Here is a 25,215-nt window from a genome sequence, read left to right as displayed (position 1 = left end):
CAGTGCACTTTAACCATTATTTGCTTTAATTTTATTGTCGTTCAACTACTTAAAACTGCTAAACTTTGACTCCCGAATCAGGTATTTTCCGTTAAACGCTACCGCAATTTGAAGCAGCGAGGAAAACATATCTATTGAAAAGTGCTTTCAACAAGTGGAAAAGACAGCCCAAATGTTTAAATCAAATCACCTGAATGTAATATCGTAGCTTTTCCTAAAGCACTTCTTCCGAGAGCAAAATGTATGTAATTATCATTGTTGGCTCTCTGACCAATCGTTTAACATCAGGAACTCGAATGTGAAAATAAGCTATAAAAATACAGATTGCTCTACTTTATGATTGTTTTTATGATATGCTTTTATGCAGGTAGGCCGCACGTTTCATGCATTTATGAAAAAGCATAAGGCTACTGCAAGACCTTCATTTCAGTAAACCATTGTACTCTGTGCCAGCAAAACTATAATACATTGTAGGCTACTGCTGGTATGATAAGTACAGTTGAAGTCAGAAACTTACAAACACTTTGGTTGAAGTCATTAAAACTCATTTTTTTAACCACTCCACAGATTTCATATTAGCAAACTATAGTTTTGGCAAGTTGTTTAGGACATCTACTTTGAGCATGACACAAGTCATTTTTCCAACAATTTTTTTCAGACAGATTGGTTCACTTTTAATTGACTATATCACAATTCCAATGGGTCAGTCGTTTACATTAAGTTAACTGTGCTTTTAGGAAAATTCCAGAAAATGATGTCAAGACTTTAGACAATTAACTTCTGATTGGAGGTGCACCTGTGGATGTATTTTAAGGCCTACGTTCAAACTCAGTGCCTCATTGTTTGACATCATGGGAAAATCAAAACTGTGTCAGCTTGGAAATTTCCAGAAAATGATGTCAAGACTTTAGACAATTAGCTTCTGATAGGAGGTGTACTGAATTGGAGGTGTACCTGTGGATGTATTTTAAGGCCTAAATTCAAACTCGGTGCCTCTTTTATAAGACCTAAAGAAAATAAAAAAAAATAGTTGATCTCCACAAGTCTGGTTCATCCTTTGGGAGCAATTTGCAAATGCCTGAAGGTACCACATTTATCTCTACAAACATTAGTATGTAAGTATAAACACCATGGGACCACGCAGCCACCATGCCACTCAGGAAGGAGATGCATTCTGTCTCCAAGAGATGAACATAGTTTGTTGTGAAAAGTGCAAATAAATTCCAAAACCACAGCAAAGGACCTTGTGAAGATGCTGGAAAAAACAAGTAGACAAGTATCTATATCCACAGTAAAACAAGTCCTATATCAACATAACCTGAAAGGTTGCTCTGCAAGGAAGAAGCCACTGCTCCAAAAGTACAATAAAAAAGCCAGACTACAGTTTGCAAGTGCACATGGGGACAAATATCTTTCCTCTGGTCTGATGAACAAAAATTTAACTGTTTGGCCATAATGACCATTGTTATGTTTGGAGGAAAAAGAGTGAGGCTGGCAAGCCGAAGAACACCATCCCAACCATTAAACATGATGGTGGTAGCATCATGTTGTGGATGTGCTTTGCTGCAGGAGGGACTGGTGCACATCACAAAATAGATGGCATCATGAGGAAGGAAAATTATTTTAATGTATTGAAGCAACATCTCAAGACATCAGCCAGTAAGTTAAATCTCAGTCGCAAATGGGTCTACCAAATGGACAATGATGCCAAGCATACCTCCAAAGTCCTCCAAAGCCCTGGGCTCAATCCGTTAGAAAATTTGTGGGCAGAACTGAAAAAGCATGTGCGAGCAAGGAAGCCTACAAACCTGACTCAGTAACACCAGTTCTGTCTGGAGAAATGGGCCAACATTCCAGCAACTTATTGTGAGAAGCTTGTGGAAGGCTCCCCAAAATGTTTGGCACAAGTTAAACAATTTAAAGGCAATGCTACCAAATACTAACAAAGTGTATGTAAACTTCTGACCCACTGGGAATGTGATGAAAGTAATAAAAGCTGAAAAAAAAAAACATTCTTTCTCTAGATTTCACATTCTTAAAATAAAACAGTGATACTAACTGACCTAAGACAGGGAATGTTTTCTACTATTAAATGTCAGGCATTGTGAAAAACTGAGTTTAAATGTATTTGGCTAAGGTTTATGTAAACTTCTGACTTCAACTGTAGTTATTCAGTTGCTGCAGACAGGCCTAAAAAGGCCTCTCGTTCTCTAGACTACTTATGTATCACTTTTTAATGTTCTTAAAAGTCGATCCGTCATATTGTGACTCTTTAAAATGACAGTAAGAATTAAGTGTTTGGGAGTCACTTAAGGACACAGTAATTGGCTGAACACTAATAACTTAAAATAGATGCTCTAAAACGTAATTTTGTTCTGTAATGAAAGGAATAGATAATTTTTGTGCTATTTGAGGATAATGAATTTATTCCACTTTTATTATTAGGGCCTACCTAAAGAGTGGTTAACCAAGTCTCTTTTAGGCTTCTCTAAAGGGAACTCCCAATCATGTGAACTCAGATCAAACACATATGACTATCTTGAAGACAGGTATAGCACACCAGTCCATAGTTTTTGGTGTATAGTCACATGCCAGGTTCTTCTAACTTGGAGACAGGGGTGGCACACCAGTCTGTTGTTTTTGGTGTATAGATCTTTTTTTTTTTTTTTGGCACCATTCGGAGTAAACTCTACAGGCTGTTGTGCGAGAAAATCCCAGGAGATCAGCAGTTACAGAAATACTCAAACCAGCCCGTCTGGCATCTTCAATAATGCCATGCTCCAAATCACTGATCACATTTTTTCCTCATTCTGATAGTTGATGTGAAAATTAACTGAAGCTCCTGAACCGTATCTGCATGATTTTATGCACTACTACCCCACGATTGGCTGATCAGATAATGGCATGGATGATTGATGGTGCCAGATGGGCTGGTTTGAGTTTTTCTGTAACTGCTGATCTCCTGGAATTTACTCAGACAAAGTTTTGTCTGTTGACAAAAAAAAAAAAAAACATCCAGTGAGCAGCAGTTCTGTAGACGGAAATGCCTTGCTGATAAGAGAGGTCAACAGAAAATGGCCAGACTGGTTCGAACAGACAAAGTCTACAGTAACTCAGATAACCGCTCTGTACAATTGTGGTGAGACGAATAGCATCTCATAATGCTATTCTGATATGCGGGTTGGCGCTGTTTTGACGGCAACAGGGGGACCTAAACAATATTAGGCAGGTGGTTTTAATGTTGTGGCTGATCGATGTGTTCAAGTGGTCATTTCTAATATAGTATTCTTATATGTTTGAATAAATATAAAATATTAATACACATGTAGGTTTATCTATTATCACCGGTTTTACATTATAATTAAGTAATACGCCATCAAGTGCATTTCTTTAAATACTAGTGCCCTCATTGCACACACACACGCCGCCCATGTATTTCATGAATCCCTTCTCCGCGAGGACTGTAAAATGTGTGTGGAGCACGTCGACCAAAACAAACACTGGTTTGTGTCGCAAGAAACAAAAGAAAAGACGAGGCATCGATTGCTCTCTATACACAAGGACATCTACTAGTGCTGCATGTGCAATGCTGCAAAGCTATAAGAGCGACGTTTCAGCACTGTAAATTAAAGATACACGACCAAAAAACAGCACCTTCAACCAGTGCACTATCTGCAGCTAACAGCCATGCCAGATGTCGTGCATTAGTGTAAAATCTTTATTTTGTCGTTCTGTACCTTGTAACGGGGATATCGGATCGGACGAGGCTGTAATACTTCAAGTGGGACGTTTGTGTTTAGTCAGTGTCCGGGTTTATTCCATCCGAAGAGCACGGATTACTTCTTCGTGAAGCTAAAAGGACACGGAGTTATAAAATCACCCGACGCTATGAACAGGCGTTGAATCGCAGTTCTACAAAACCCGCTACGCTGTAACTTTTTTGGGGAGGTTGGCAGTTTCGCTTTGAAATGGTACGTTATCAAATCAATTTCATCATTATTTGTCGTTGCTCCAGAAGACGTTCAAGCGAGAGAGATCACGAGTTGTGCACTCTTAAAATCAAATGAGATAATCATCATCAAACAGTCGCTGTGTGTTTAGGTTTTCCCCCTGCTTCCTCTCTTACCAGCCAGTTACTCATTTTTCTCGTTGGGTTTCAGCCAAACGTAAGGTTTGTGGGAAAGGCTTACAAATGTTGGCGTCGCGTGTTATTTATGCTATAGAGACGCGCAGTAATTAAGACACCCAGCGATTTGGCTGTTCTCCCATAGTGAAAGTTATTAGCCCTTTGCCAGCTGAAGAAAAAGTGGTGCAAGATGTGTGTTAACCACGGCACTCCGAAGGCCAAGTTGAAGTTTAAAGCCAGAGGAGGCTTTTACTAGCCAACAGGATAGTTTGCTCAGCAGAAAATGGCCGCAGCCAGAGCCGCAGGCTCGCCGGCATGAATTTGACATCTACGCCGGCAGAGGCGCTCCCTCCCTGGAGAAGTCTCAGACAGTATGCCGTAGTCACACAGCCGCACAAACCGGGAGTTCGGCAGTGCTTCAAAACTGCCTGACCCTGCAGTCACTTTCCTTGTTCGTGTGGCTATAACATGCTTTTACGGGGTGTAAACTTAACTTGGAAATACAACAATGTTAATAGGCTTTTACGAGACAAGGCCAAAACAAAAGTAATTGAGCCAGGTTAACTTTGAACCAATAAACAGTCACTTTAATCTAAATAAACTCGATATATTAAACTCGAGAGCCTAATACATCGGTATCACACTTAGTAATATATTAGCTGCTTTCATTATTGTTACCTGCTAATTTGCACTGCAAATTAACAACAATAATTATGATAATCTATGAGTTACAACACTCCAATATCTGTTCTCTGCAGGGCTATTTTCAGTTTCTTTTCTGGTTAGTTTGGGGTTAATAACAGTAGGCTAAATCATGCAACCTAGACAGTTGCAGTGAGTTTGAAATTAGCTCAGGCTTTTGATATTGGTTTGTCTAAGACGATTAGTTAATATTTAAATGCTTTTTATGCTTTTCAAATAATATGTAAAGTTAAAATGTAGGCTAGTGCAGTTTTAAGCATTTGCACAAGTAAGCAAAGATAAGTAAGGAACATTATGATTATAATGATCAGACTTTGGAAGGACACCACAGTGCGTTCGGTGCACAATATAGAGAAATAACAAGAGTTTTTATAGTCTGCCCATTTTGCCACTTAATTTAAATCTGTTGAAGCCTTTTTTTTTTTTTTGTGATCACTCCAGCAAAGTGAAACTTTGCGGTTTCTTTTCAACAAAGTGTTTACAAAAAGCCAAACCTCTGCAAGCAAATGTTTTAAGTCTTGACTTGGGTTGCAACGTCCGACCATCTGCTGCAGAGCAACTTTGTAGAAGCCAGCATTAAGACACCAAGGCACGTTGATAAAAGTTTGTGATCATTCAAATATGAAATACAGTACGAGAATTGCACAATTCAATGAACACGTTTAGTCAGTCTTAAAGCTGTATTGATGTTCCCTGTATATAATCATAATTTATGACGTTGTTCAGGAGTTTAAGTGACTGACAAGTCATCCCATCCTTTTTTACTCTAGACTTGGCTAGAAACGTTGATATTGCCTTATCATGCATTATATAAAGACGCGATTAACTGTTTACCATTGCCTATAATATTTTTCGCGGATTGTTTTTATTTTTTATATTTTTTTATTCACTCAAACAAGTCAAATCGCATGAAGCGATAAGCCTCGAACAGTCTGGCATGAATAAATGCATGCATGTGCGATCTCTATGACGCAATGTCCGTGCCAGCTTGGCTGTAATCGCTAGTTTGTACTTTGTAGCAGTGCATGCCACAGTAAATTTGTTTGGAATGCGCGCGCGGGTAAAGCGCGCTTAACATTACTGCGCACCGAACTGGATCGGCTCGAGGAAAATGCGGTGCCATGCGCCCTGGTGAGGAGAGAAGAAAGTCATTTGCCGCTTTGTTTCAACCCGGTCATACCATATGAGCTCCAAAAACGAGGCAAATCACGGATGTGTTAATATCGTGGACTCAACGGATGCTCCTGGACATTGTAAACCCGAGTTAGCCTCTCTTGCTCCTCCAAGCACTTTCTATGGGATGGGCTATATTCATAACGTCATTTCATTCCTCCCTCTTTTTCATTTTCTCTTTCTTTGATTCTTTCTCCCACCATTTCCTAAATGGAACAGATTGCACCACCCCACGCGTTCTCTTGCCAGCAAAGTTTGATTTCAGACTTGTATACAGTTCGCGTGTTTCTTTTTTTACGCGTCCCTTGACTTTTGGACGGCAGACACTTTAACGGACTTGAAGTGGAAGTCAGAGGTGGCAGCGGTGGAAGTGTTAATCATGATGAGGCTTACCATGATTAACTGTGAAAAATGATCCAGTAACTGGTCGGTGTTTTGCCACTTTTCTAATCACGCGCTCCCTTTCAACATGATGTACTCTCCTCTCAGTTTAACTCAGGTAAAGAGCTTGTTTGTGTCTTTCTGTCGATAACTCACGACGAGATTTCAGTTCATAAAAGGGCGGGCTGAGCGCTGTCCACTTTAAGAACTGGACCCGTTCTTCTCTTTAAGCGTTCATCATCCATTCATATTCAACACCGTACTGTTTACATGTGTAGCCTATATTTGTTTGTTTGACGCAAATTCCTCTTATGAAACGGTTGCTATCTAAAAACAATACAAGCGGCAAATTTGATGAAGAATATAAATGGTTGTTTTTCGGTTTATATATGCAACTTTAATATAGAGTTTGTTCAGAAGAAAAGTAAAGTAAATGCACTGTCATCTGCTTCAGTTGATCATAAAGTGGAGGGAAAAGTTGGTGTAAATGATGGTCATTTTTCAGTTTTAATAAACTTTTTTATTTTTTTTATAATATATTTAGTTCTTGAAGCTTTGAGTTTGTAGCTCATATAAAGACTAATACTTTTGTGGATAGTATATGGTTTGGATTCAAAATGGACAAGATGATTATATGTGCAAATACTGTAGATATCAACTGCCGGTGTCTGGGGCAAAAGCACACGGGTCGGGCTTATATCATTTCTTGCAACGTGCCTTAAGAGCCCAGACAGTGTATTTAGTAAAGTTGATATTTTGTCACTACTGTTAAAACGTTTATTTCGACAATTTTATTGGTTATAAAATATATAGAGTTGTGTTGAGGGAAAGTTAGGATAATATTAATACCAAACGTACTTTATCAGTATCAGCTCTTTTATTGTAGCCAATGTGGATTTTCATAATTGAACTGATACTGTAAAAGTTTGCTTATTTGTGTCTTTTTAAGTGTATTCATATTTTACAGGGAGCCAGTCACTTTCAAAGAGGTAAACTTGAAAACTTAAGAGCATTCTAGAAAGAATAACGTTGACTAGCGAGACATCGGCCCTTTGCCTCTAATTAATTATCATTTAATTGAAAATCTACAACAGCATTCCTTCTTATATAAAGTAATCAGAAAATATCTTAACATTTAATGTACAGTGATAGTGCGCAGACTTGTGACTATTTTAAAGCATTTTTGTCAGCAGTCTGAATTGAGCACAGAGGGGTTTTAAGGTCATTTTATTGTCTCAAATTGCCTTAATGTATATTGACATGAGTCAGTGGGATTTTAGATGGCGGATGACTTTTTTAACCTTACTGATGAGAGAGTTGCAGGAATATTAAATATTTTTGCTTTATGTGTTTGCTTTAAACTTACTTTTTATATATAGCAAATTGCCCCTTCACTGCACAACCACAGTTTTCATTTTCTCCAAAAAATATAATTATGATAATTTAAAATATATAGAAATTATAAAGCCTACATGTTATTGCAGTTTAGCAATTGTACAGTAGGTGAGAAATACGTTTTTGTGAGGAGAGAAATTAAGGTTTGAAAAAGATTCAGTTTTACATTAGAGCTGTTTATATGATTGATTAAAAAAACCAAACAAAAATTACGGGCAACTATCATGCCACTCTATTATAGATGTCAAATTGGCACTTTATAATTCTCAAACTTTTTTTGGTTGAAAGTTGGGTTTTGTAGCAAATGGTTATAATTCAATTCTATATTGAACACTGTCTAAACAACTGCTTGGGAAACATTTGGGATTTAGGCTTTTAAGTCCCACAAATATGTATTCTACTTTTCTGCTCTTAGTGAATGTGTTCAAACAGGTAACAGTACAAACAAACGCCTCAGCCTCCAGCGCTTTAATTTATTATTAAATTAATTGGATGGGGCTATGTTTCAGTGCTCACTTTGTTTTTGGATTCATTATGCCAGACGGTTATTTCAGTCTTTGGATTAGTAAACTCTGTAAATTCTGTTGAAAGCTGAAGAAATGCATCTATATCCATAGTCCACTTTTGCAGTTTTGCAACCTTCTCAATTTCAGTTTTAGTGAAAGTTTAAGGTAAATTAGCATGCACAATCCACTTGCACAATCTCCACAGTAAGCCATAACATCTTAGAATGTGTAAAATAGTTTACCCTGTGCTCACTTTAGAGTGGATTTGATCTACAATTTGCAGTGGAAATATTAGAATTTTAGCTCTTGCGGGAGAGCACAGCGTGTGCATAGAGGTTCTGTCCGTAGTCTGTGAGTGTGTTGGGCGAAGAGAGAGAGCAAGAGGGGCAGGCAAGGTGTGTGCCAGACTCCACCGCAGCCCTGCTGGCAGCTTGAGGGGGTCTTTCGCTCGGATCCCACTCAACACAAATCCTTCATACAGTAGTATAACTAGCTTTCCCTCTGCTGTATGTGTGTGTGTGTGTGCATGTTTGCATGCATACATATATATATATATATATATTTTTATATATGCACCATATTAGTTTAAATATATTAAAATAATAGCTAAATTAAAAACGGTAAAAACATTTGGTTACTACTGATATATTATTACTGTTATTATTATTATTAATATTATTATTATCTGCAAACTAGTTATTGCAAAATATTTTGGGCCATAGTGAGACTATTAAGAATTCATAGCATGTCAAAGCAGCTGTGCAAAATGCAAAAATTGTTACTATTTTAGTGCATGAAATGATCACAATTTATTTTATTTATTTGTAGAACTAACATTAGTATTATATAAAAGTAATGGGGCCAACTGCCAGCCATTTCTGTGCTTTTTTATTTTAATCCAGACCCACACTTATATGTATTTACTGAGTTTTGACAGTCTCAGTTTGGAGCATATTTGCCAACACTAGAGTTGTATCAGTGGGAGATTTGAGAGAGACTCTATTCCCCTGAGCTGGCAACATGCTGTCCTGCCCCCATTCCTCATCGATGCATTCCGTTAGAGCCGCAATTAGTCCCACCTCGGGAAAGGAGAGTAGGGCCGATTCGAGTGCCGAGCCTTTCTGAGACACTCTCTTGACCACGCTGACCGACAAAATACTATATCTTCTGCAATTGTGCTGATAGTGAGACCTGCACTGCATTGGCTTTTTAAAGTTTCCACATCTGTGAAATTATTCCTAACATTAACAGAGCAGAGAGACCCTTTTCTCTTAGATGAGCTTGAAATGGCTGGTCCATCAAATAAACATTTTTAGTAGACCTTTTAAACTAAATATATGCACACACAAGCTGTTATACAGTATATTTTCACTATTGACACTAGTATAATAGTTTTGCTCCTCACCATTGGATGTGTCTGCATGAGAAGGCAGTCTAACTAGGACCTGATGTAATGAGCACTGAAATGTTCTCCACCCCTTTCTATGGTTGGGCACTTTGAGTTTGAAGTGCCGCTATTGGGCTCTCAAATGGCCCAGAACACCCTGCAGTGTATTCCACTGGTCCTCGCTCAGTCCGCTGTATGTGTTTGCTTGCCTGCCTGAGGGTATTTTTTTTGTCAGGAGGGAGTATTTTCTCTTTCGCTCTGTTTAGATATGCATGCCCCACTTTCGTCTGACAGTCCTGAGTGGCACAGTCATGGTCGTGTCCCAGCGCGATAGCTCCCCATGTGCCCCGTTAACAGATTAATTAAGCTGTTCTGATCACCCGCTCTCCCACGTTTTCCATCCGGCTGTCATTTATCGCAACTTTTTTAGATATGAGTTCGCTTATTTGTGTCAGGGAGCGTTTTGGAAAAAGGGGTCAGAAATCTCAAGTGGAGTGTTAGCTTTCATGTGTTGATTCTGATGGCTGATATTCATTAGAAGACATTGAGGAGAGTTTAGGGGAGGGGAGAGGCGAGGAGGGGAGGGGAGTAGGACACAAAGAGAAGCCTCAGTTATAAAGGCCCGAGCTCTTGGCATGAGTGGAGGACTTCATGTGGCCAGGGCTGGAGATGTCTGTGGAAGGTTGGCTGCGTTTCATATCACACCCAGGTTCCTCTGCGGGGAGAATGGTGAGCAACCCTAAATATTTACTTTATAAATATGTATTTGGATTCCACCTGAGCTTGCGGCCTCACTCCAATCCATGCCAACCTGTGACAAGGGGGGAAAAAATGTTTGTTTTTGTTGTTTTCTAGAATTATATGGTTGCGCCTGAAACACCCTCCAGAGTCTCGTTTTAGAAATGAGGCTTACAAAGAACAGCTCAGACCTCGGGAAATAGCTCAATCAACCATACAAAGACAAAATAAGCTTATTCCGTTCTGAAAGGACCTGTGTACATGTGTACATCTGAAGATCTTTGTAAAAAAAAAAAACATTATATAATTCATATTTCAAATCAGTCTGAATGTTCTGACAAGAGAACCATTCATGCTCAGTTTTTTTTGGACCTCTGCATCATTTAAAAAAAAAATAATTATATTATGGGTTCAGATGCCGGTTCTTACCAGCAGGGAGAGTGTCTTCGTCTTCTGCCCCAGGATTTAGAGTCACAGTAGTAGGACATTTTGAGAAGAACCTCTGCTCTTGGCAGTCACCTCTACTGGGAAAGCTTTAAGAAATGTGTCCAACTGGAAAGCGATCAAGAAGAGCAGTGTTGGCATGGCAGGGTGCAGTGGGCTGTTTATTTAAAAGCTCTCTAAATCTACCTCTGCTTCTCCACTACTGTGGCTATGCTTTTCCAAATGTTTTGATAACCGGATTTGATTTTTGCTATAAACGTTGTACTTGATTCAATTTTAAATTACAACTCGTGATGAGGAAATGTTTGTTTTGTACGTTGTTCATATTGTATATTAGAATCAAATGTTCTACATATTTGCATGCTCTTAGAGAAAGAGCAGATGTTTTTACAAAAATATAGAAATAATATATTTTGTAGAAAATATTACATCCGTTAATTAGCAATCCATAACGGTTTATTAAAATATTTATATGAACCATTCCATTGTGTATTTTTTGGAAGAAAAAATATAACTGGAATATATTTAACTGCTTTAACGTACACTGTGTTTGAGTTTTAATAGATGCAGTATTTTTTCGCTCTTCATTGCCTGTGCACTAGTACTGCAGGCAGCTTGTGGTGTCTGATTTACACCTCTCTGCTGCTATCCAGAACTCTGCAGTTGGAACGCTGCGCGATATGAATCCCTTGTTTGTGACGAGGCATGCAAATAAATTGTGAATGGATAGACCAGCTCTTTTGCACTTATGCAGAATTGCCATTACAAGCTCTGTTTCTTTGCTTCGGAGGCTCTGTATGAAAAATGACTCTGTGTTTGTTTATTCTTGGATAGATTTACTTTTGTTTTTCATTCTCTGGTGCAGAAATACTTGCAGACATGTATGCAGACAAATGCTTTGAATGGCCAGCTATAGACTATTGAACATTATGAGCATAGGCGCTCTTAAAAGTCAGGTTAAGAAATGTTTTTCTTTTGTTTTGTTTCACAGTAACTCTACTAGCTCCTATTTGTTTTTAAATGGGTAGTTCCCCCAAATATGAAAATTCTGTAATCATTTATTCACCCTCATGTTGTTCTAAATTTGTATGACTTTCTTTAATTGAACACAAAAGGAGATGTTTGACGATGTTTGGGACTTGCTGCTTCAATCCCTATTCTCTTTCATTGTTCATTTAAATGTATTCATTTGGCAGATGCTTTTATATTTAAGCGACTTAAAGTGAATTCATGGTATACGTTTTACGTAATAAATCGAACCATTTATACTCTTTTTGGAAATCGAACCAACGACCTTGGCATTGGTAGTGCTGTGCTCTACCAGTTGAGCTAAAGGAAAACTGTACTGTATAAGGTGAATGATTGGCTGGCCAAAGTGAGAATCATGCCCCTAGACCAACAAGTGAACACGTTGAATGGAAAAAAGAGCTGCAAGGTTTTGGAATGACATGAGGTAAATTATGACAGAATTTTCATTTTTGGTGACCTAACCCTTTCAGTTTTGAAAATTGAGAATCATTTTACTGATGTCCTGAGCATCTGCATATTGAATGGTAAACAAGTCACAAAGACACATCACTTCACTGTATGCATTCCTTAGAACCATAATCCATCAAGAGATAATCTTGCAATGGATCTCTGAAAATGTTTTTAAAGGGTCGTTGAGCAATCTTTCACCATCTTCCACTCTCTGTGTATGTGTGTATCTGGACCGCAACTGGAGGAGGATGCCACAGTGCCTGTGCATGGTGTAATGGAGACTCTCTAATACTGCAAGATAAGCAACTTGCTTTTTTGCCTCTGCTATTGTGCATTGAAGGCAAAGTCCAGGATCCCTGTGGCCTGGACCAGAGCTGGGCTTTCAGTTTGAGGACGGCTTGTCTGTACTGCACACAGGCAGAGAAAAACACCAAGCCCTCTTTCATTTCCAGCTCTATAACAGGTCAATAAAATCAAGAAGAGTTCAATCTGTCCTAGAGTAGAGCTAACTTTGCGGATTGAGTGTACTGTATAGCTTGTTAACTTGTTAATGGGGTGGAACCGGCAGGAATCTGGCAAAACCATATTATTATATATCGATGGCTGGGTTGCGATACAATTATATTGTGATTCTTTGTTTTATATTGCAATAAAACTAAAAATTATATTGTAAGATATATTGCAATCCTTTACGCTCTTGTTTTTTAATCATATTCATTAGACTTCAGTGCTTTCCCAACAAGTGCTGAACGCCCTGCTTTACTTCATTGTAGAGTTATAGAAGTAGTGAAAAAGAGCATCGGTAGTGAAGAGCAAAATGACAAGAGGGAATAGTGTATATTAGTTTGAACGTGTTTTTCAGTTCACGTCAAAAAACCCTTGCAGTGTAGCTGTATGCAAGTTCGGACGGACATTGTTAGAAATTACACAAGTTATAGACATCTAGTTCAGCCTTGTCTCATGACAAGTGGCAAGTCATTTTAATAGAGCAAAATGGCTTACAAAACACAACTTTTACTCCCATAGAGAAAAATAATAAATCAGCCATTTGTATTGCATAGCCTAAATAATTATGAAAATTCATGTCGTAAAATAAAGTGTTTGATAGGAGGCTAGCTAAAAGTTTATATCTGGTTTTTATCAATTTGAAATTCTGTTTGTTGATTAGTTGGTCTCTATGAGAATACTGTAGTTGTAAGTTTGTACTGTATTTTATGATTTCACCAAGTTGTACGAATTATTACGAGTTGTCATGAGACTATGATTGCATTTTGGTTGCATTAAAATACTTGAATGTGCATTGACCCTATGGAGCTGTATGTTTAGTCTTCTCACATACTTGCTCTTTATTCCCAAACATATGAATGTGAAAAATTAGTTTTTGTTCTTTGTATTAGATATTGATACTTTATTGTGAGGAAAATATCACAATATCGATTTTTCAACCACCTCTTGAGAAGACAGAATGTGTTATTTTACATGGAGTTGATGGATCCTCCCTGATGGACTTTCAAGTTCTCAGCCAAGACAATAATGACAATGTTTATCACGGAACGTGCACACGCACAAAGCCACATATGTGTCCACATACTCCCTCTGAGTGCAGGTTAGGACACCTTTATGAAAAATGACAATCCTGATATATTAGGAAAGCGAAGCAGCAAACAGCATTCTCAGTTCTTAAGGTATGCCGTTGGGGTTCTGACACATTGTTCATTGTTTCGCTGACACGCAATTGAATAACGACCCCTGGCAATGCATTTAGTTTGGTTTTAAAGGAACTTGAAATAGGCTGAAACTTGTGGCATACTTGCTTTCTCAGTTGCACTCTCATGTTAAACCGCCATCTTATCTCTTAAAACTGTTCAACTCTGATTTATAACAGCGTTTCATTGCGAATGTTTCTGAGTGACAAAACAAACAAATCTCTTTTTTTGTTATGGAATTTCCTTGAGAATGTAGACTCAATGTAGATCATTCCTGGTTCTTATGACAAAGTTGCATATAAAGCTTTGCATATAAAGATTTTTTTTTCTATGGACTTGTGATTAATTAGATGGAATCACTTCATAAATGTCTGACATCACTTGAGAAGCTCCTTGTGTCTAGAAACAAGACAAATAGATGGAGAAAGCAGTATGAATAGCCCACTGGACTTTGTGGCATTGGAAACTCTCTAATTTTCTCTCTCTATCTGTCTATCTCTCTATCTCTCTATCTATCTATCTCTCTGCGGACCTAAAAACATGTACTAGGCACGCAGCCCAGATACGAGATAAATTTGTTATGCTGCTCCAACAAAGAAATATTAAAGTCAAATCATAGGTAAATTATTTCCTGCTTTTGCATTTTGGGATGTGGTGACATCAATCCATTATTTTGATAAAGGGCAGGAGCTGCTTAAATCACACCAGAGCAGCACTTTATCACAATCTGAGATTTGTGTTGGAGTTAAGAATGTACCTACATGCAATAATTTCCAGTAAAGGCACAGGAGAGCAATTTTGTATTACTGAGGTGCAGGAGGTTTGGTGATCTAAAGCCAGAGGTTTTGACCTAAGATTAGGTCTTGATGATATGGCTACAAAAATCATCTCAATATTTCTCAGTGCTTTGATGATATGCAATATATATCTCAATAATGTATATGCTCTGAAACCGTTTAATGCAAGAAGTAAAATGCAGTAAAAATGTAGATAAAAACAATGTTGATTGCCTTACAGTTTTTCATATAATGATTTTGATTTAAATGCACCAGACATCAGAGAGGCAAAGCGCGCACACGCCCAGAGAATCCACAGTCACTTCCAGGACAGCGGTGACACGCGGCGCATGTGGCAGGGCATCCAGGCCATCACCAACTACAGGACAACATCAGTTGCCTGTGACAAAGATGCCTCCCTTCCAGATGCGCTGAACGACTTCTACGCTCCGTTTGAAGTGCAGAACGACGTGATGGCGAGGAAGTCCACCCCTCCTCCCAACGACCAGGTGCTCTGTCTTACCACGGCAGATGTGAGGAAAACTCTACGTAGAGTCAACCCACGGAAGGCTGCTGGACCAGACAACATTCCTGGCAGAGTGCTCAGAGGATGTGCAGACCAGCTAGCAGATGTTCTTACCGACATCTTCAACATCTCTCTGAGCAGCGCAGTCGTTCCAACGTGCTTCAAGGCCACCACCATCATCCCCATGCCAAAGAAGTCTTCAGTGTCCTGCCTCAACGACTACCGTCCCGTCGCGACTTACACCCATCATCATGAAGTGCTTCGAGAGGCTCGTCATGAGGCAGATTAAGACCCAGCTGCCCCCTCACTAGACCCACTGCAGTTTGCGTGATCGTTCAAACCGTTCAACGGACGATGCCATCACCACAACCCTCCATCTGGCCCTCACCCACCTAGACAATAAGGACTCATACGTTCGAATGCTGTTCATAGATTTCAGCTCAGCATTCAACACAATCATTCCCCAGCACCTGATTGGAAAGCTGAACCTGCTGGGCCTGGACACCTCCCTCTGCAACTGGATCCTGGACTTCCTGACTGGGAGACCTCAGTCAGTCCGGATCGGGAACAGCATCTCCACCACCACCGCACTGAGCACTGGGGCCCCCCAGGGCTGTGTGCTCAGTCCACTGCTGTTCACTCTGCTGACTCACGACTGTGCAGCAATGCACAGCTCAAATCACATCATCAAGTTCGCCGATGACACGACCGTGGTGGGTCTCATCAGCAAGAATGACGAGTCAGCATACAGAGAGGAGGTGCAGCGGCTGACGAACTGGTGTAGAGCCAACAACCTGTCCCTGAATGTCGACAAAACAAAAGAGATGGTTGTTGACTTTAGGAGAGCACAAGGTGAACACACTCCGCTGAACATCGACGGCTCCTATGTGGAGATCGTCAAAAGCACCAAATTCCTTGGTGTTCACTTGGCGGAGAACCTCACCTGGTCCCTCAACACCAGCTCTATCACCAAGAAAGCCCAGCAGCGTCTCTACTTTCTTCGAAGGCTGAGGAAAGCACATCTCCCAACCCCCATCCTCACTACATTCTATAGAGGGACTATTGAGAGCATCCTGAGCAGCTGCATCACTGCCTGGTTTGGGACTTGCACCGTTTCGGACCGCAAAGCCCTGCAGAGGATAGTGAGGACAGCTGAGAAGATCATTGGGGTCTCTTTTCCCTCCATCAAAGACATTTACAAAAACACTGTATCCACAAAGCAACCAGCATTGTGGACGACCCCACACACCCCTCACACAAACTCTTTACCCTCCTCCCGTCTGGCAAGAGGTACCGAAGCATTCGGGCCCTCACGGCCAGACTGTGTAACAGCTTCTTCCCCCAAGCCATCAGACTCCTCAATACTCAGAGACTGGTTTGACACACACACGTGTCCTGAGTTGCACTTTAATTACTGTCACTTTATAACTGTCTGCTACCTCAATAACTGCTATGTGCATAGAACACTATCTCATAGTATGTTATGTTTACATTTTTAGAAACTGTCATCTTTTTGCACTACCGAGTACTGGTCGGCGCTGCACTGTCTATTGTCCTGTTCATTGTCAGAAACTTGTTGTACTGTCCCGTACTTTTTGCACATGTTTGCACGTGCACTTTATATAGGTATATATAGGTTTTTTATATAGGTATTTTATTTTGTTGTGTTGTCTCATGTGGTCATGTGTTGGTCCTATGTTGTTTTTATGTAGCACCATGGTCCTGGAGGAACGTTGTCTCATTTGCTGTGTACTGTACTAACTGTATATGGTTGAAACGACAATAAAAACCACTTGACTTGACTTGACCAATGTAAAGGTATGAAATGGACAGTTTGAAATAAAGATCGTGAAAGAAGTCTAATGATGCTTTTTGTAAATTTAAAGGCCAAAAAAATAAATTTGTGAATATACTATATATTGATTGGTGAAATGTTTTTGTATCAGTCAAATCAATCAAACACTTTCAAATGCCCTCTAGTTCTCACTTGCTTATAGTCTGATAGAATTGTTTAGTTAATCTCTCTCCCTCCACGAGAGATAAAGATCATTAGTGTACAGAGTTCATCTATTCCTCTCTCGCAGATGTTGAAGTTCATCCTGAGGTCTTGCTCTTCAGCCTCTGTCTCAGATTTGAGGTGACTGTGAATGTGTTTCGTCCTTGACTTTCACACATGCACATTCACAAGCATGGATAAACAAGCTTCAAAGGTGTCAAAGCTGAAAGAGGACACAGGTTATAGACCTCATATATATATATATATATATATATTATGTGTGCGTTTGCGTTTTTGCTCTCTACAGGCCTAGACAGATATCTTTATGAATTGGGATCAGAGCCAAACAGTGCAGAGCTGGGAACGCAAGAGGACACATCAACACTTGGCTATGACCTAATATGACTCTGACTACATGACAGCTACATGACAAAAACAGAGCAGCCACTTTTCTAAGCAGCTCGGGTCCTGATCAGGGTACCAGTTTATTGATGATGTTTAATTGTTTTATTATAAGGGTTTCCACGGTCATGGAAAAGTAATGGAATTTTATACGATCTTAAAAGTTCCTGGAAATTTTATGGAAAATTAATTAGTAAATGCATAGTTATTCTCAGCTCTGAATGTTTTAGATTTTTTTCTTGTGTATTAATATTAAGGCTGTCGATTTAACACGTTAATTCAGTGCGATTAATTTTACAAAAAATAACGCACTAAAAAAATTAACGCAATTAATCGCACCATAATAAGGAAGATTACTGAGAAATGCAAGCTTGAAGTACCACCTGTTTACTCCAGAGGGCAGTAAGTGAAATATCAGCTGTATGAGCAACGCACAGTTTATACAGTGAAGAAAACACTTCAGTTGGCAGAACACAAACATGCGTAATGTTCTTGCATTCAAAACACTCGAAGGAGCGCAAATGCGAACTAGGGGATCTCAAGATGTGTTTAAAGATTGAGTATTAAACTATATTTAACTTGACACAGTGACCTAAACATTTTATGTTTATGATGCAACGCACCCGAAACATCTGACGTAGGTGTAAATTGACGGGCCCTTAAACAAGCCCTCATAATAAATCTCCAACTGATTGACAAATTCACTTGTGAAATGGATTGCTGTGAACTGTTTGCCAATGATTGACTTATGATCAAAAATATGGTGGTAAACAATACATTGTATTCTAAAGCCGCTTTTTGTATTGTCTTATTAATGATTAACTCTTCTGCTACAAGAATGTAATGCATTTTAATTATCTGAATATTTTTTATTTTATATATATATATATATATATATATATATATATATAATTTTAAATATTTAAAAATAACTATGTATGATTATATATTGATATAAATATATATAATCTTTATATATTGAATTATTGTTATGTGAGGGGCTTTCTCTGTAAATATTTGTATATGCGATTAATCGCGATAAATTAATTGGGACACCATGTAATTAATTTGATTAAAAAATTTAAGCGATTGACAGCCCTAATTAATATACACTAAAAGGGTGTTAACATTTTAGTTGGGGTATATGCAGTTCCATTTGTTGTTTGCTGTTGCTGAATTTCTGAAATAGATGTGTGCCATGTCGAAAATTGTTTTAGGAATTTCCTGCAAGCTTTTTCTTAAACGGATTTGAACATTATTTGGAGGACAGTAGTTTGCGGAAGGAATCTGTGAATGAATAGATTTTTCAACCTCTACTTCTAATATAAGTAGCTGCACCTTTGAGCATATAATGAGGCTGAGAGGAATTTGCAAAGCTCTTTTTGCTATAACACATGTCATCAGTGAAAAAAGATGGTGTTATTTGTTGGCAGGCAGTCACCTGAGTGTAAGAATACATTTTTGTAGAGCTTTTACAGTGCATTGTTCTGCACTCCTTGACTCTCACAGTGGAAGATGAGAGAGTTTTTTGTGCAGGCTTTGTTCTTGAGCTTTGAGCCGGGGCCCTGTTGTGGCATGATTCGGATTATGGAGATTAGCAGGCTAGCTGGTTATGTAATTGAATGTAACAGTGAGGAGAGCGAGGAAGAGAAAGAAAACATGAGCAAAAGAGACAGACAGAGATTAGGGGAGAGAGTAAGAGAGAATGAGAGGACTTGGAAGGACTTTATATGTTTTTTGTAGGGGTGATGTAAGGTCAGAAAAGGGTCATGAAGGTTTTGGCTTCCTCTCGCTTTGTGTCTCAGGGAGGAAACGCAAGAGTTCATGCACTCTCAGAGCTCAGGTCAAGGAGTTTCCGCAAGTCTCAGAAATCTTTCTCGCTTCGCACTTGAGAGAGAACTGACGAGTCTTAAAATCTGTATCATTGTGAACAATGTTCACCTCATCTGCAAGTAGTAGTTTCTGTGAAACACAAGTCACACTAAAGGTGAAAGATTGATTTGGTTGTGTGGATGTCTCTGTGGAATGTTAAACTGAAATGCAAATATAATGTGAAGGAGGGAATTCACTTAGAAAATTGCACCCACTGATCGAGTTGTTTATTTGCATGCGCTATCTGTGTTGTTTTAGCACCTGATTAACTAGGTTATATGCAAATCAGTTAACTGTGATAACAAAACCAAAAATGTAGAACTGAACCTAGTTTTCACAGCACTATTGCCCATGTTGCTGGCCGGTTCAGATTTTTACTGTAGGTTGTGAAGGATGCTGGAGACTGCTGTGATCTGGCATACTTTACTGGGACTGTATAGCATTGCTCTACAACTGTGATACAAACACCTGAATCAGATCTTGAAATAGTCATTTAGAATTGGTTACAAGGCAATTTTAGAGTGCAGAGATAAATAGCATTTTCAGAATTATAGAATAGCAGAACAATTGCACCAACATTTCCCCAAAATAGACTTTTGTCATGTGTAAACATTCTCTTAAAATGTAATCAGAAAATTCTGTTGTCTACAGTGATATATTGGAATGATTTAGTAAAAATGCACTATCCGTTTCCTTCCCAAAGACATTATGGAGCATTATGAAAAATTCTGCTTATATGTGGATTTCTAGAGAGCTTTTGAAGAGAATAAATGTTTTTTTGACAAATAGTCACATTTGAATGTAACTTAATGGTGGGAAAGGGAGCTTTTACAAAAGGCTTATTGTTATTCGGCTTAACATCTGTTCAATGTCATTACTTGGTCATTTACGCAAACTGGAAGTATTGTTTCATATTTCTTAATGAGTTCAAGGGATTGTTCACCCCAAAATGAAAATTCTCTAATCTTTTACTTACCCTCATGCAATACCAGATGTATATGACTTTCTTCTGCTGAACACAAACAAAGATTATTAGAAGAATATCTCAGCTCTGTAGGTCCATACAATGCAAGTGAATGGTGACCAAAACTCCAAAAGCCCCAAACGGAGTATTAAATCAGCATAAAATAATCCAGAAGACTCCAGTGGTTTAATCAATGTCTTTGAAAGCGATCCAGTAAAATACAAATAAAATGTATCTCCCTTTTCACTGTAAATTGCAGTCTTTAGTTACAATCATGATTTCAAGCTCAATCACACTTCCTAGCACTTGATGTATGCGCAGAGCGCTAGATGGCACTATGGGAATAGTAATCGTGCTCAAAATCATGTTTACTAAAAAGGCTGTTGTCAAGAAATGCAAAAAAAAAATACATTTTGGTCTGTTCTCACCAAAAATACAACTGGATTGCTTCAGAAGGCATTGATTAAACCACAGGAGTTTGATGTTATGTTGACTTAATCTGCTTTTTGGAGCTTCAAAGTTTTGGTCACCATTCGCTAGCATTGTATGTACCTACAGAGCTGAGATATTCTTGTAAAAATCTTTGTTTGTGTTCAGCAGAAGAAAGTTATATACGTCTGGGATGGCATGAGGGTGAGTAAATGTAAATTTTTTGGGTGAACTATCCCTTAGATATTTCTATTTTCAAATATGCTTTTGGGCCATGAAGTGACTACTGTAAGAAGTAAACAATGCAGAATCTTAGCCACCGACAAACAGAAATGTGGATTAACTGCAAGAGTTAGTCGATACAAGAACAATTAATGCTCTGAGTGACAGCCTTTTTCAGAACTGCCTATTGTCTATCAGACAAATTAACTATTCCCTTTGTGAGACAGAACCTAACTGCAAACACTGAAAATACACACATTTAACCCTTTCACCTCTGTCTGAGGCACCAAACTAGGCTGAACAAGAGTTACAGTGAGGAAAATAAGTATTTGAACACCCTGCTATTTTGCAAGTTCTCCCACTTGGAAATCATGGAGGGGTCTGAAATTGTCATCGTAGGTGCATGTCCACTGTGAGAGACATAATCTAAAAAAAAAAAAAATCCAGAAATCACAATATAGGATTTTTAAACTATTTATTTGTATGATACAGCTGCAAATAAGTATTTGAACACCTGTCTATCAGCTAGAATTCTGACCCTCAAAGACCTTTTAGTCTGCCTTTAAAATGTCCACCTCCACTCCATTTATTATCCTAAATTAGATGCACCTGTTTGAGGTCGTTAGCTGCATAAAGACACCGGTCCACACCATACAATCAGTAAGAATCCAACTACTAACATGGCCAAGACCAAAGCGCTGTCCAAAGACACTAGAGACAAAATTGTACACCTCCACAAGGCTGGAAAGGGCTACGGGGGAAATTGCCAAGCAGCTTGGTGAAAAAAGGTCCACTGTTGGAGCAATCATTAGAAAATGGAAGAAGCTAAACATGACTGTCAATCTCCCTCGGACTGGGGTCAATGATCCTAAGAAAGGTGAGAAATCAGCCCAGAACTACACGGGAGGAGCTGGTCAATGACCTGAAAAGAGCTGGGACCACCGTTTCCAAGGTTACTGTTGGTAATACACTAAGACGTCATGGTTTGAAATCATGCATGGCACGGAAGGTTCCCCTGCTTAAACCAGCACATGTCAAAGTTTGCCCGTCTTAAGTTTGCCAATGACCATTTGGATGATCCAGAGGAGTCATGGGAGAAAGTCATGTAGTCAGATGAGACCAAAATAGAACTTTTTGGTCATAATTTCACTAACCGTGTTTGGAGGAAGAAGAATGATGAGTACCATCCCAAGAACACCATCCCTACTGTGAAGCATGGGGGTGGTAGCATCATGCTTTGGGGGTGTTTTTCTGCACATGGGACAGGGCTGACTGCACTGTATTAAGGAGAGGATGACCGGGGCCATGTATTAGTGAGATTTTGGGGAACAACCTCCTTCCCTCAGTTAGAGCATTGAAGATGGGTCGAGGCTGGGTCTTCCAACATGACAATGACCCGAAGCACACAGCCAGGATAACCAAGGAGTGGCTCTGTAAGAAGCTTATCAAGGTTCTGGCGTGGCCTAGCCAGTCTCCAGACCTAAACCCAATAGAGAATCTTTGGAGGGAGCTCAAACTCTGTGTTTCTCAGCGACAGCCCAGAAACCTGACTGATCTAGAGAAGATCTGTGTGGAGGAGTGGGCCAAAATCCCTCCTGCAGTGTGTGCAAACCTGGTGAAAAACTACAGGAAACGTTTGACCTCTGTAATTGCAAACAAAGGCTACTGTACCAAATATTAACATTGATTTTCTCAGGTGTTCAAATACTTATTTGCAGCTGTATCATACAAATAAATAGTTAAAAAATCATACATTGTGATTTCTGGATTTTTTTTTATTATTATCTCTCTCACAGTGGACATGCACCTACGATGACAATTTCAGACCCCTCCATGATTTCTAAGTGGGAGAACTTGCAAAATAGCAGGGTGTTCAAATACTTATTTTCCTCACTGTAACTATATTATCCTGAAATTCGGTTTTGAATCTTAAATAATTTAAGTGTTCTGTAGCTTCTTTTTTGGCTGATAAATTATTCATTCCGATTGTAAGTAGATTTAATTTGATTTGGGATCTTTAGATTTGATCTGCTCCCATAGCACAAAGAGACCAAAAGAGAGGGAGGGTGATTAAGAGGGTAAGGGAAGACCCAGTTAATTTTCCCAGGATTCTCCAAGATTAGAATTGTGCTGTCAGAGAGTGAGCTGAAGCTTCAACTAAATTCAATTACAGGGCTAATGTAATTAAACCCACAGAGAGACAGACATGGTGTCCTGCTCTGCTTTGGTCTGGTCAGCCAGTGTCCAAGACCCGGCAGACCAACCAAAGGCTCCATCAAATGCTACCCTTCCCCTGTCATCATTTCCTTAATAACTGCTCTGATTTGGTATGTCAAATCACCCGTTTCTCTTTTCTTTAGTCACTTTTTTTGTTCTGTTTTTACAAGAATGATTCTAGAAAGACTGTATAAAACATCCTGTTTGGGCAATTGGCAAAAAGTGAAATAGGCATTTAATTTTCAATGAAAGACCAATAAATCGGCCATGCCTATTAATATGCCAATATTTGGCAATAGATTTTGTCAATTAATAAAAGTGTTCATTCTGCATAGTGTCACTTCCAAAATCTATTAACAGTCTTTTCAATAGAAAGGCTATTGTACATTTTCTGATTTCAAATATTTAGCATATAGACAAAAATATTAGTATATTCTTTTATATTTTAGTGAATTTTGGGTAAATATTTGTATAAAAAAATAATGAATTATTAAAATGCAATTGTATTGGCAATAATTAAGTTTAAATTAAATTTAATAATTAAATTAAATTTATATACAGTATGTTTTCTAAAACTCAGTATCATTAGACTCATTTTATTCGAGCGCTAGTCATTTTTACTTTTAGTTCTTTTAAAAAGTTTCCTGTTTCCTGCTAAAAAGTTTCTGGTTTTATATTACATCTGAAAAAGATTGATTGAATTAGGTTTATTAGGTTTTGATTTCACCGGTCATGGTCAAGAGTATTACCTGTTCTGAAGCATTTGAGTTGCTTAGTGGTCTCTAAGCTACATTACCGTTTGAAGGGCGAATTATCTGTCCATTTTACCAGTATGTTTAAACAGCTTTTCATACTCCAATCATGTGCTCTTGTTTGGGTACCTCATAACCATTCATAATTATTTGCCTGTAAATGTTGGGCTATTGTTTTTCTGTCATTCTATTTGGAAAATGTAAATTCAGCACCTTTGGCCATGGATCTGGCTGTTCTTTGATCTGTATATCACATCTGGTTTTATGAGCATGTTAAACAAATGTTGTATTGTATATGCTGAAAGAAATAGACCATAGAGAGATATAATTTTCAGAATAATTTTACTGAAAATATGAAATGATAAATTATGCAATTATACACTTGAATTGGAAAATGTGATGTGTATCAGCGCTCATTTCTTTCCCATTGAATCCATATATGGAAACCTTGAAAAGATAGTTATAAAATTACCAAAACAATCTAATGACAAAACATATTCAGACTGTTGTTGGAGTCTATTGTAATATAGCTTCCATTTGAGTCATACAAAATAAATTAAATTAAATGATAAATGATAAAATTGCATTTAAAAACATTTATCTGAAAATTTGTGTCTTCCCATGAAGAACTTTAAGCTCCTGATATGATGCTTTTTAACTATCTAATTAACAAGATTTTTTTTTTATTAATTTATTCATGTGGATGCATACAACTGATATTTACATTTGAGCCAAACCACACATACGTCAATGGACAGCAGCATTTTATTTTTATCTTAATTCGTTTCTTTGTCATATTAAAACAAGAAAAAAACAACTGGCTGATGTGGTAAGCATAAATGTATTTAAAAAATGGTGTGAGGTTTATTTAAACAAGTAAAAGTAATTTGCCACAGGGGTAAGAATAATAAATTCATTCAAGATATACTCTCTGAAAAACAAATCTTATCATCTTAAACAGTTTTGCTTATCAAAGTAACTTGTTTCAAAGTTATATTTGACACCACTAATGTTGTTAATCT

General features: G+C 38.3%; 1 protein-coding gene across 2 annotated transcripts in view; it reads left to right on the top strand.

Moving 5' to 3' along the window:
• The first annotated feature begins 3,678 nt into the window (after positions 1-3,678).
• The window catches only part of LOC127620774 (nuclear factor 1 C-type-like), a 150,285-nt gene continuing 128,748 nt past the window's right edge, over positions 3,679-25,215 (top strand). The window contains exon 1 of one of the 2 annotated variants that reach the window (XM_052094006.1): positions 3,679-3,971. In XM_052094006.1, coding sequence (XP_051949966.1) covers positions 3,969-3,971 — 3 coding nt within the window. In that variant the 5' untranslated portion in view covers positions 3,679-3,968. Of the gene's footprint in view, positions 3,972-5,940; positions 6,501-25,215 lie in introns of those variants that run through there. The other variant, XM_052094005.1, reaches the window with a different exon arrangement.

Source organism: Xyrauchen texanus, chromosome 27 (assembly GCF_025860055.1).
Source record: "Xyrauchen texanus isolate HMW12.3.18 chromosome 27, RBS_HiC_50CHRs, whole genome shotgun sequence".
In the NCBI taxonomy this organism is placed as follows: domain Eukaryota; kingdom Metazoa; phylum Chordata; class Actinopteri; order Cypriniformes; family Catostomidae; genus Xyrauchen; species Xyrauchen texanus.
Note: the sequence above shows the minus strand (reverse complement) of the source record. Positions and strands in the feature narration are given on the sequence as shown.